General features: G+C 32.9%; 1 protein-coding gene and 1 long non-coding RNA gene across 15 annotated transcripts; both read right to left on the bottom strand.

The window, feature by feature from the left end:
* Positions 1-2,896: 2,896 nt before the first annotated feature.
* On the bottom strand, positions 2,897-6,213 carry LOC141716799 (quinone-oxidoreductase homolog, chloroplastic-like). Of its 14 annotated transcripts, none has more exons than XM_074518982.1 (6): positions 5,975-6,213; positions 4,863-4,975; positions 4,745-4,778; positions 3,814-3,958; positions 3,616-3,670; positions 2,897-3,476 (listed from the first exon to the last, which is right to left on the bottom strand). In XM_074518982.1, exons 4-6 carry the CDS (start codon positions 3,931-3,933, stop codon positions 3,055-3,057), a joined length of 597 nt encoding a protein of 198 aa, XP_074375083.1. In that variant the 5' UTR covers positions 3,934-3,958; positions 4,745-4,778; positions 4,863-4,975; positions 5,975-6,213; the 3' UTR covers positions 2,897-3,054. The 14 variants fall into 14 exon arrangements, 5 of the variants coding, with proteins under 5 accessions (XP_074375083.1, XP_074375081.1, XP_074375085.1 ...); XM_074518980.1 differs by having other exon boundaries at positions 4,868-4,975; XM_074518984.1 differs by having other exon boundaries at positions 4,942-4,975.
* Positions 6,214-8,120: 1,907 nt separating this feature from the next.
* Positions 8,121-9,004, bottom strand: LOC141718741 (uncharacterized). Its single transcript, XR_012573987.1, has 3 exons — positions 8,960-9,004; positions 8,812-8,883; positions 8,121-8,236 (listed from the first exon to the last, which is right to left on the bottom strand). It is a non-coding gene; the product is annotated as an uncharacterized LOC141718741 (long non-coding RNA).
* Between the last annotated feature and the right edge of the window lie 4,427 nt (positions 9,005-13,431).

Below are 13,431 nucleotides of genomic sequence, written 5' to 3'. Positions count from 1 at the left end.
TAAATTGGATTAAATTTTGATTATAGGATAAATTTATAATATAATTAGATGGGGACATGTTCTTAAATCCAATTTTAAAATGGGACATGTCAGAACCCCCCCCCCTTTTTTAAATAATGTATCTGTCCTTGTCGATATCATCATTATAACTAGAAATTATTTAGTTGTCTGATTAGTTATGATATTCAGATTATTACAAACCAATCCGCATTTATATAACTTTAAATAATTCACTGTGAACAACCCGAAAAAACCAATAAAATAGAGCTCGCAGACACAATAATTTAGTTGTTCATGTCAAGTGCCATCAAACATTTTTGTGCTTTAATTCTTCAGAAATCAGATGCATGTCTATTTTTTGCTGGTATTTGCTTGAATTTAGATATTCAATTTCAGAACTGCATTAATATTGCCTTCATTGACTTCATGTACACACTTGGATTGTGTCTACTGAATAGTAATGACTACCTCGTTGTTTGTTCATAAATCCTTTGATTGAATGTTAGTGCTTAGGCATTTTTTAAATAGTTGATGTGCAATTTTTCTTAAGTAAATCTATAGTTATGTGGTAACTTTGAGCTAGATAACCTTGTCTTTTTCTTTTGTGCTCTATTACAGAAAGAGACTGATCCTAATCTCGCCTCGCCATCACAAGCTGAAATTTATTTGCAATCTCATGAACAAGATGGCCGAACATACAAGACTACGGCTGCTCCGCAAAAAAGAAACGTAAGGACTTTACTTTTTTTATGGAGGTTAAATGTTGCACGGTAAATAAAGTGGTTTATTTAGTTCAATTTGTCTATTTCTTTAAAATTAAGAGATAAAAAATGCTTTGCCAAGTATATTTTGTTGGTTTAATTTATTTGGTAAAACAAATAACATAAGAGACTTAGCGGAAATAAAAGGCTGTTAAGTATTAGTATAGGCCACCTTAATGCAAACCTTGTTAGTAGTTGTGTAGTTTTGTAGCACAATTCTATGGTAAAATTGATTAATATTTAATAACATTTTTCTTGTAGAGAAAGAACAAGAAAGTGATGGAATCAGATTCGGCTCCTGCAGACACTTATTTGGAAGATTTGACTGCAAAGATCAGGGGAGAACTTGAGGCTGAACTGGAAGAAAAGGTTTCCAAGAAAGTGCAGGATAACTTGTCAGTTATTCTCAAAAAGATCGCAGCAGCTAGTCCAGGCTTGAATCTGGACATTGGAGAAGTTGATGCTAATATTTCAAGCGAGGATGATGAAAATGGTACACCAATGACTGTCGGGACTGCTGGGACTTCCAAGACTGCCAGGACTGCCCGGACTTCTTCTTAGATATTTCTCTTTACAAGCATTCGCTTGAGTTAATAGTATGGACAGTTATGTTATTTAGACTTTTGAATTGTTGGTTTATAACTTTTGGTACTCACTGTAATTGGTGGTGGATGGTGTTTATTTGGTTTGGTTGGAGTAGGAATTTGGGGATTGTTTGGTGTTCTTGTTAGTATGATTTTGGTGGAGTGATGTAGTGAATCGTACTATAATTTTGGCGAAAGGTTATTATGTTGGCGGAGTTGGTGTTCTGAATGGTGTAAGACTAGTTTGTTGGGGAAATATGTTTTGGTATAGTTGAATTGTTATTTTGCTGATGACAGTATTGTGTTTATCAAAACTACATTTCGAAATGTTATCTATTAGTGTTACAATAGCTATATTTATCACTGTTACGAAATCTAAATTTGTGTTTCTTTTGCCAAAATACAGTGTTACATTAGATTTGTTTACTGTTACGTCAGTAATAAAAGTGGGCCCACATGTGGGTCCACATGGAAGTGGGACCCACTTGATGACGTTGCAATGTGCCCCACTTGATGACGTGGTAGTGGGCCCCACTTGATGACATAGCAGTGGGCCCCTTGATGATGTGGTAGTGGGCCCCACATGATGATGTGGCAGTGGGCCCCACTTGATGAGCCAATCCATGTGGCAGTCCATGTGGCAGTCCAGGTGGCATTGCTTGCCACGTGTCAGTGGATCCCTCTATATGACGTGGCTGCCTACGTGGCAATCTAGTCAGGTGGGTCCCACATGATTTTTTCAAATGCTAAGGTAACACTGAATTGCCGTTACGTTTGATTTATCTAGTGTTACTCTATCTCCCTAAGGTAATGTTTTTAGTTGTGTTACGGTTGATAATTAAAACATTACATTAGATAGCAATGGCAACATTTCCAGATGAAATGGTGATTTGGCGTTACAATAGGCCTATTGCAACATAAAATGGGCCTAAGGTGACGTAAAATGAGTGTCTTATTAGCCCATCTATGGCGTAGTGCTGTAATAGAGTTAAGACTTTGTGACATAAAGAAGAAGCTAGTCAAGAGATATAAGTGAACTGTTATAGTAAATTGCAACTATGAATCTCAAGGGTTTTGTTTTGATAAATTACACTATGCAAGTATGTGTTTTGCACTACACAATATTTGACCTGTAGCAACACCAAAAAAAATGTTAAAATGGCCAAAAAGTGTTACCTAAAGCAAAAAAATGAGCTATGGTTACATATTTTTAAAAATTTGGGGGTGTTGGATTTGCCACTGCTACAATAGGTGTCTACGGTTACACTTTTTGAAATTTGGGTAACACCTCTCAACGTGTTACAATAGAGTACCTATAGTTACATTTTCTATTTCTATAGTAACAATTTGAAGGTGTAACCACAGTTCTGTTGCAACACACCTTACCCTTTAGTAATACCAAAAATATGTTGGAATAGACTCTTTTGTAACACATTATTTACTATTGTAACACTCAATTCAATCATTTAGTAAAAAATTTATATCTTATTGTAACATTCTTTTTTAACACTCTAGTATTTATTGTAACACTTTTTCTAATCTTTACTAACATAAATATATCAATCGGTTACACTTGGAACACTAAAAACTTAAATACTTTTAATTAAAAACACAAAATAAAGTTTAAATTCAACACAATACAAAGTTCCAATTCACATATGTGGGAGGAGTTTTATACACACCCTTAATGTTTATCAAATACGAATAAATTATTTCTTTGAGCATGTAAGTTTCTTCATTGCGAAAGTGGCCAATGCACTTAGATTAGGAGTAATATCCACTACTCTTCCCTTTGAGCTCAAGACACTGTTAAAAGTAGACCAACTAAAACCTGTTGTGCACTGGACCACATCATTGTACTTTCTCCCTGATGGACTGATCAAAGCTTTTCCTTCTGGAGTTTTGTAGTCGAGAATTTCATCAGCCCATAAACTCCTTACAAAAGCAGCATTACGAGTGCCACAAGTGGTTGTGACATGGGTGTTTCCTAACTTTGCTAGATGGACATCATAGTGTCCAACACCGCTTGAAGCTGCTGTGACAAGAAAATTCATTGGTGGTCCTATTTTGACAAGCTTGACGCCTGTTGTGATGAGGCATTGGTAAGTTGTAAGAGCAGGAGTGCCTAAGCCTGCACATTTTATAGCTGAGACTTCATATGGCTTTTTAACCATCATGTCTTCTCTAACCAATGCATACTTGGCCAGTCAACCTCTAGTATGTTTAACATACGGAGTTATACACTGCCATTTAATGTAATAATCACTTACGGAAATATGATGATACACCAGTTCCTAGTTCCACATAAACAAATCTTAGCGCTATCTGATACGAACAGGTTACAAAATATCAATATTTAACAAATTCAGTGTAAGATGATTTGCTGGAAAGTAATTTAACTATCACTTTAAATACTTGTCCTTGAATAAAGATTTCAACTGAAACTGGAAATTCACCGGATTAGTTACCTTTGAAACCTCCTGGACTACACCAACTATATCTTCACTGTTTCCGAATGAATTAGCCAATTTCCTGTAAAGGACAATCATCAAGGGCATGCTCACTCCATTGCCAATAGAATTAGCCATTACCAAGGAGTGTTATTGTATGCTTCTGTGAATCGTTTTGCATCACGTGGTCTTATTAAAAAGCAAGACGAGTATGGGAAATTTTTAATTTGAAGTTTATGGACCTCATCAAAATAACCAACTACCGAACAAATAATAAGTAGTGTTTAAATAAGCAGTACATGAGTAGAGCTGCGATGAGGAAAGTAATGACCGAAAGGGGGTTTGTAATGGCTGCAGCCAAATTGGCAGATGTGTATACAAGGCCAACTTCATATATATTCAACTCAATATTATCCTAAACAAATTGAACCAAAATTTATTTGTTTTTTATGAATCTATACTAATTTACGAAGCAGTTGACATATATTAATCTCAATGTGTTATTTTGCAGTGTACAACTTACCCAAATAGTGAGAGCACAAAGTGCTCGAATAAAACTAAAGATTTGGAGTAATACCCTTAATTGAGAACCACAAAGATCTAGTTTTAGTAGATTATCATGCAATGGCTTAGAAAATTAGGCTTTTGAGTTGAATATACATATTGAGCAATTATGTCAATAACAATAAGAGATTGCATGTTAGATATACTACATGTTACCATATAAGTTCCAACACAAGACAAGGACATCATAAAAGCTTATAACACAATTTTATTGGTTCAATAGCCTTCATAAAATATCAGACCTACTGCCTTAAAACTCCACTTTTTCGATTACTAGAACAAAGCTACAGCTTAAATGCATTTATGCCCATGAACACGAGCAGAAATGATGCATCATGTTAAATAATTTTTATGTAATTGCTAAAAAATGAAGTGTAGAACATACCACAAAGTATAAGGTCATCAGTGTAAAAGTCCACCTGTCGAGTTCATGATATATTTAGTAGAACTCAAGAGATATTTGCACAAGGTGCTGAACTAAAATGAGTCTAGAAATATTTAACCTTACACTGAAATGGAAGCACAGAGAGCAACAAGCTTCATATGCTTTTTTATACTCTCCAAGTTAAATGGACAACTTACTGGGTATAATAGTCAAATATGCTGCCTCCATCAACTGCAACATTTAGACCCAACATTATCAAAAGCACCATAAGTTGCTTGTCTGAGATGACCTAATTTATCTATGCATCATGCAATGGGAAAAATAACATATGTGGTTTCTACCTCCATTGCAAAAGTATACGCGATCAGAATTGTACAAAGTAGTAGATGTTTTCTCTTCACAATAGGCAAAATCTTTGCTAGAGAGCAAAGATATTAACTCCTTGCAAAAAAATTATTAACCAAGTAATAGAGCACTGCTCACAAACATGAAAGTTCAAAACAAATACAGTACATAGATTCTGTCTATATATCTGGAAGTCTATATATGTGAATGTAATTTAGTTGAACTAGAATTTGCATCAGGTTACTCTGTTAGAGCTTGTAATATTATTTCTCCTTCATAACATTCTAACAGGTCCTACATATACAGTTTATTTTTAAAGATATTTCAGTTTAATCGATTAAAACCTCCATAACACTCTTTCCACATTTTATGTTTTTTTTGTCGAGTGTTCTGAGACATTTTTTTAAGAATATCATGACAATATTAAGTCAACATTGAATATATGCACTATACAAAATTCATAATAAATAGCTTAAAAATATTGTGTACAGAATCACTATAGGAACCTTATTAAATTTCAAAACAATGAATTAACACACCAGGGTTAAATTTAACAGTGATGTCAACATCATATCCCTGTTAAAGAAGTCTTATTATAAGCCAAGAAGCTACATATCTTATTCCACCTGTTACACAAACAACACCCTTCTCCATACTTTTCAATTAATCAAGAAAACTAAACCATGTATATTTTTCTCTCTTGGGAAAACTTTAAAGTTTGAAATTGACAAAATGATTTTTGTTGACATTAATCCTTTGTCTAATAACATGAACTTACATTCACTAAATTGACAAAATAGAAGATGTAAATTGACAACTATGTAGAGTTATAAGAATAAAATGCAAAACAACTATACACAAAAAGCTTTGAAAGAGAAGGCATACTTATAGAAATATTTCTGCTCCCAATTAACAAAACCCTAATTGCTGAAATCCCCAATTGAAACTCGATTGATTTTGAAAAATTGAACAGTAAGAAGGACCCTAATCGAAAAGCAAGAAACTCGTAGTGAAGACAAGTTGATTCTTTTGTTGAGGTTATGAAAAGAGTAGCCTAAAAAAAGGGTGTGGTGAAGATGGGTTAAAGATAAGAGTATTTTGAGAGAGTATTTTATGTTCTGGTCTTTTTTATTGTTTGTTAATTTTATTTAGCCTAAATATGAAGAAGGAGGGTTTATTTTCAGTTTCTCGCTGCCTAAAAGTTTTGGTCAAAGTTTGACCCGCCAAAATATTTGCAAATTGGCCGCCTGATTTTTTGGTTTTAGTAACATTTTTTGAAACATCAATGGCAACATCACAATTTGTGTTACAATAGGTACTTAATTTTGTGTAAGGTAATAGTGGATGACATCAATGGTAATACCAAAAAAAAGTATTACCTTATATCCATTTTTAGTCATTTAAGATAACATTTTTCCTGGTAACACCAAAAAAAATGTTGCTACAGGTCGTATATAGTGTAGTGTTGCTATCTTATTCTTTCAGAAATTAAAATGGATTGTAATCACTACAAGAAAAAAGTCCATAGACATCGGTTTTTGGCCGATGTCTATGCTGTTTGGCAACCGATGTTGATGTCGGTGATGTCTATTCTAGACATCGGCCATAACCCGATGTCTTTACTAGCTTAGACATCGTTTCTGGAAAAAAAACTGATGTCCATACATTGTTTTTTTACAAAAAATGTTAGAAATAAATAATTTAATAAATAAATTATACTTATTACAACAGATTAAACATATAATGAGCTATGTTTTTTACCACATAGACATCATATATTTTCTTTTAGGTGATGTAAAATCAGATATTAAACATCGATTTATTCAGTAAAATGCGATGTCTATAGTTGCACATAAACATCAATTATATGCCAAACAAAGTGATGTCTATGTTCAATTTACACTTGAATATGTCTATCTTTGACATCAGTTTTTTTATCAAAAATAATGTACATTAACTTTTTTGACATCAGTTTTTCTTCTTTAAAAGTAATGTATAATTATTTTTGAGATATCAGTATTTATTCATTAAAAGTGATGTACAATTATTTTTTGACATCGGTATTAATTCATTAAAATACGTGTTTGCATCTCAGTATTTCAGCACTATTTTTATTTTTGAAGTTAAATGCTGCAATTGGAAGATCTGAGAATTAATATATATTTGAAATTCTACACTGCCAGTGCAAACTACAAAGATTATTTGATGAAATATTTACAAGATTTTCAGCAAGATCAGATCAACCAAATCAAGAGTCACACTAGTTCCACCTGTTATGATACAAAGTTGTGCGCACTAGTAAGCTGGTTTTGCAACAACTTTACTTTAATGCTTGAGGACTTTGTAATAGAGCAGCTGTATCCAGTCCATGACTCCCACTCCGTTGTAGTCCCTCCACAGTTGATAAAAGTGAGTAATCTGCGGGTTTCACAATAGCTCTTTGTCTCAGAATATGGAGGTGATCTTGATTTGGAAGCAACTCGACATCATAGTTGAAGAGTAAGATTGTTGTTGCACTTACATTGAGGTTTTCGGGAGCAGGGAAGATCTTTCTTTAAGCACCAAGCAACTCTACAAAATAAACTAAGCTAGTTCATGGCGTGCTTATAAAAAACTAGTAGATATCATATCTATAGAAACTTACGAATTGTTATTTGAAGATGACATGCTGGATACAAGATTCCTGTAAAAGATACAAAAGGAATTTAAAGAAATATTGATATTTAGTTTATAGAGTATATGAAGCAGGAAGAAACCTACACATTAGATGGCTGGCAGTTATATTCAGCTGTCCGTGAAAAATTGTTGTAAGATACATCACTGCAGCCAATACAATTATGAAATTTGTGAATACGATAAACATGGAACTTAATAATTATCCATCATGGCATATGGTTTCTCTAAATCTAGATGATATATTGAACTGAAAGCTGTGTAAAGAACTAACAAATTTTCTTTGTTGCCAGAAATCCGACTTGGTATCTCTCCAGTCAATGAATTGTGATTCAGATACCTACATTCGATTATAAGTTGGTGTCACACTTCTGAGTACATTATTTTGCAAATTACATAGAGGCTAAAGTAAACAGGTATAGGAAAGAAGATAAATTATGCAAGTCCAGCTATCCGAGTTAGTTGCATGTGTTCCTGGAAGGTAATAATTTCTTATAAGAAGTATTTGAAACAAATTCACATACAGATATTGTATACTAAGGTCGTTTAAGAGCGTCATTGAATCTGGTATTTGGCCAGTCAACCGATTAAAGCTCAGATCTCTACAAACAAATAAAATAAAACTCAAAATGATAAAATTTTGATATATTTCCTAGCATACATGTTTCTGCAGGTTTTTGCATTCAACATGGCACATCACACGCTACACAAGCATATAAAGCTAATTTTTAGAACCTAACTGTAAAAGTAGAACAATACTTTTGAAAATCCAGAAGTACCCTCATAATTTATAATGTTCTTCTTTATATGCATAGACAGAACAGTGTAACTAAATTATTATAAGGAGAGTCTCTGAATGTGCTAATGAATTCTACATAGTAATACTTAAAAATATAGGTCTCTGTTGTGTGCTTGTATCGACTAATGCATCTGTGAAAGCATATATAGTACATTGTAATCCCTCACACGCGCATGCACAGACATACATTGTGAGGAACTCCATTACCAGAAATTAGTACCGGATTGAGCAATAATAAAAGTTAGCTTACAGGGTTTTTAGTTGACCAAGTACTCCAAAGTATTCTGGAAGTGCACCATTGATCAAGCAATTTCTTAATATCCTGTAAAAGAAAGAAATGTTAACTAATTTTTTCAGGGAAACACATCTGCATCAGACAAAATTTATGTACGACTTACAGCACATGCAAGGATTGCATATCTTTTAAATCTGGGATAGTCGAAGTTCTTCCGGTCAGATCAGATATCTTCCTATCAACAGAAAGCACAGAAGTAATCAACTGATCTCAAAAGTCCAAACCAAAAATCAACTACAATGATAGAAAGTCATGAAGGTATTAAACATTGGCTAGATATTTGAGCAGTTCTTACAGTTTTATTAGATTTCTCAGACGGGAGATGCTCAATGGAATTGGACCCTCCAGTCCTATTCCCTGCAAGTCCCTGCACAAAATTTGAAGTTTATTGAGAGGTATATGTAACCATAGTTTCTAGAATATGTACTAACAACCAAGTAGAACCAAACTGAAGCATAATCGACCAAAATTACTCACAGTCTTGTCATATTTGTCCAGTTTCCAATAAAATCGGGTATCTTCCCAGAGAAATCATTCCCATCTATCCTACTGCAAGGAGTAGATAATTTTAAGACTTTGTTAAACTTAGAAATATACAGTATAGATGAAGTAGTACTTACAAATCCTCTAGATTCCTCAGGTTGCCAAATGTTTCTGGTATTATTCCATTTAATTTATTTGCAGAAACAACACTGTGAAGATTGTTTGCAAGATTTCCATCAATAGATAAATAATGATAGAAGTGTTAAAGCATTATGTAATTATGTTTTAATTATGATAAAAATGTGAACACATTATGTAATAGATAAAAGCCCTCCATGAAGAACCCTTTAGGCATGTAATTGTAATTCTTACAATCTCCTCAAGCCAATCAAACTTCCAAAGTTTCGAGGAATAGGCCCTTCAAGTAGATTATCTTCCAAAAACCTGAAAAGTTCAGCTCAGATTAAGTCAACCAAAGGTTATACTTGAAATCCAAGTCATATAGATCATATTTTCACTTACAGCTCCTGAAGAGTAGCGATGTTGGCTAGTTCCTGAGGAATCGAACCTTGGATACGATTCCCAAAAAGGGATCTACAGAAAGGAGAGTTCTAATTTAAAGAGGTCATGCTAGGAAGCTTAATTTAAAGATATGTTTAGTTCACTACATTGCACAAAAAAATACAGACAAGAAATTAGCAAGTATCACAACAAAACCATACAGAAAGACAACGCGAAGCTGACCAAAAGCTCTGGGAATGGTTCCTCCGAGGACTCAGAGGCATGAACCTCGAGTGAGAAGAAGGCCCAGATGAGAAATTCACATGATCACCAAACCTATTCATTGGGGAGCTTAATCATGTATTAGTCTTATTATAAGATCTAAAGTTTCCCACATCATTCATCCCCGCGAATCCTGTTAATAAGCATCAAGTTCTTAGCAGCCAATACAGAATCATTGCAACAATAATACAGAAATCAAAATACTGAAAGTAGTATCCATATTTAAGTTTTAACTAACAACATGTTATTTTTAGACACATACAAGACTCAACCAAAACTAAACCAGGTCATAGTGTTCAACAAAATTTTTGTTTTGTCAACTACAGAGCATGGCACATACATCTGTTTCAACTTTCCACAAAATTAAAGCAACATGAGCTATTTCGAACATAAATATGTGATAAATCATTAATCAGTGACGACCTTTTGCAGGATAGATCCAGCAGACGATCACAAACAAGCTTTTAGATGTTCATTCCTCTAGATCCAAACTAAAAAGCAAGTAAAAGGTCATAATATAAAATCAAAATAAACAAAAAGATCATAGATTGGATCAGTTTTCTTTCACATGTACTTTAACTATCACATACATATGTAGTTCCTTATTTATGCAACCAATCAAAATTATTCTAGTAAATCTAAAGCTCATCATCAGATATAAAATTTGAAGCAACAGATAAATAACAAGAGGCAGTGATGTACTAATACTAATATCATCTCCGGCAACGTCAATTCTATTAAACATATTCAAATAATTAAATTAGGGTTACAATTTCAAAAAAAAACAAAATTAAAAATTCAGGGTTTCGATTTTAAAAAACCTCAAATGAAAACTACTCACAGAGAAGACCCTATTTCAAAATAACATAGTAAATTCACTTACCAATTCGAGTTTCTAAAATGATAACCAAGTAGAGAAGATCTTAATTCAAGCTTATCCTCTTACGAGCTTAACATAGAAAAATGGAGAGAGATGGTGGAGATGATGGTGGTGAGTGGTGGAGATGATGGTGGTGAGTGGTGGAGCGGCGGTGATGTTGGTGAGTGGGGGTGGTGAGTGGTGGAGATGATGATGGTGGGGTGAGAGAGTCGGGGCGAGAGAGTCGGATGAGAGAGAGAGCTTATGTGTCTCGTGGGGGAAAAACAAAAAGGGGGGAAGAATATTTGCTAAGGGGGGAAATTTATTTGGCTAAGGCGGAAACAAAAATAAAGTGGGCGGGGAGTGAATTTTTTTTTGGAACTTTAGACACCAGTTTTAAAATAACCGATGTTTTAAAACAACATAGACATCATAAAAACACGGGGTGATGTTATAAATTCTTTTAACATCAGTGGCAAACCTAACCGATGTCTAATGTGTGATGTCTATTGACAGTTTTCTTGTAGTGAATTTCAAAATCTTTGAAAATATATTAAGAACTATCCAATTTTGTTTTGAAATATATTGCAAAGACGATTACTTGACGTGGCCTATTATGCTAAAAGGGTAAAAGGAATATGCTAATTGATATTGTACATTACTTATGAAATTACCATCATTTGATATGAGAGAAAAGTACTCTGATTTGTTTTCTGAGGAGATTCTGAGGACAGAATCCTTTTAAGAGGGAAGGATGCAATATCTTGGATTTATCGTGGAATTATTTAGGTTAATAAATAAATATTATGCATGTTCAGTATGTATACAGTCAATTATTTGTTACGTGGTATATGTGTTTGGGTGATAAAAATAATATAAATTGAGTATTTTAATTTTTATATGTCCAAAAATAAAATATAGATAATTGTCATATCTTTCTATTTATTTTTATGTTGATTTAGGATTTTATAGAAAATTTATGGATTTAATAAATTCTTTTTCCGAGTATTTTTAAATCATTTTATATAATCGGGAACCGGCCGACTTCACTTGTTTTTAAGTTTTTATAAAGAAACGTACATTTCATATACGGTATGATCCAACAGGGTACCAATATTCCGTAAATATAAATATCCCTTACCGTATTTTATTTTGTACAAAAAATCATTTGCAGCCAGTAAATATATAATTTTACAGAGAAAAACCCTAATTTCTTATAACCTTCTGAGAATCAAACTATAATTTCGAGGTGTTATTGAAATCTGCTCGGGAAGCTCTAGTAACCACAACGAAGGATTTAAGGTGTGCTATCAGATTCTTCAAGTTTCAGAACTGCAAAAATCAAGGTTTATTTTCTATATTTTTATATATTTTCGAATTATTTTGATTAAATTATGAATTTTTTTTTCGGATGATTGTTTGGATGATTTGATGATTGCATGTTGTAGAACTTTTCTTCCTGATGATTTTAATATATTATATGATTGATTTGGAGTTCAATAACATGTTCAAAATTGGGTTTAATTTTTGAATTTCAAAATTAGGGTTTATAACCCGTATAAATGTGCATTCCATATACGGTATGATCCAACGGGGTACCAATATTCCGTAAATATAAATATCCCTTACCGTATTTTATTTTGTACAAAAAATCATTGGCAGCCAGTAAATATATAATTTTACAGAGAAAAACCCTAATTTCTTATAACCTTCTGAGAATCAAACTATAATTTCGAGGTGTTATTGAAATCTGCTCGGGAAGCTATAGTAACCACAACGAAGGATTTAAGGTGTGCTATCAGATTCTTCAAGTTTCAGAACTGCAAAAATCAAGGTTTATTTTCTATATTTTTATATATTTTCGAATTATTTTGATTAAATTATGAATTTTTTTTTCGGATGATTGTTTGGATGATTTGATGATTGCATGTTGTAGAACTTTTCTTCCTGATGATTTTGATATATTATATGATTGATTTGGAGTTCAATAACATGTTCAAAATTGGGTTTAATTTTCGAATTTCAAAATTAGGGTTTATAACCCGTATAAATGTACATTCCATATACGGTATGATCCAACGGGGTACCAATATTCCGTAAATATAAATATCCCTTACCGTATTTTATTTTGTACAAAAAATCATTTGCAGCCAGTAAATATATAATTTTACAGAGAAAAATCTTAATTTCTTATAACCTTCTGAGAATCAAACTATAATTTCGAGGTGTTATTGACATCTGCTCGGGAAGCTCTAGTAACCACAACAAAGGATTTAAGGTGTGCTATCAGATTCTTCAAGTTTCAGAACTGCAAAAATCAAGGTTTATTTTCTATATTTTTATATATTTTCGAATTATTTTGATTAAATTATGATTTTTTTTTTCGGATGATTGTTTGGATGATTTAATGATTGCATGTTGTAGAACTTTTCTTCCTGATGATTTTGATA

Source organism: Apium graveolens, chromosome 4 (assembly GCF_009905375.1).
Source record: "Apium graveolens cultivar Ventura chromosome 4, ASM990537v1, whole genome shotgun sequence".
NCBI lineage: Eukaryota > Viridiplantae > Streptophyta > Magnoliopsida > Apiales > Apiaceae > Apium > Apium graveolens.
The sequence above is the reverse complement of the archived record's forward strand: the minus strand, read 5'-3'. Positions and strand labels throughout refer to the sequence as shown.

Bases quoted from the DNA above. Each gene is read 5' to 3' on its own strand.
- LOC141716799 (XM_074518982.1), bottom strand. From the start codon at position 3,933: ATGGCTAATTCTATTGGCAATGGAGTGAGCATGCCCTTGATGATTGTC. The intron at 3,671-3,813 runs GTAACTAATCCG...TGTTCGTATCAG, and splicing joins TAGTCCAGGAGGTTTCAAAG to ATAGCGCTAAGATTTGTTTA. The intron at 3,477-3,615 runs GTAAGTGATTAT...TAAAATGTGCAG, and splicing joins TGGTGTATCATCATATTTCC to GCTTAGGCACTCCTGCTCTT.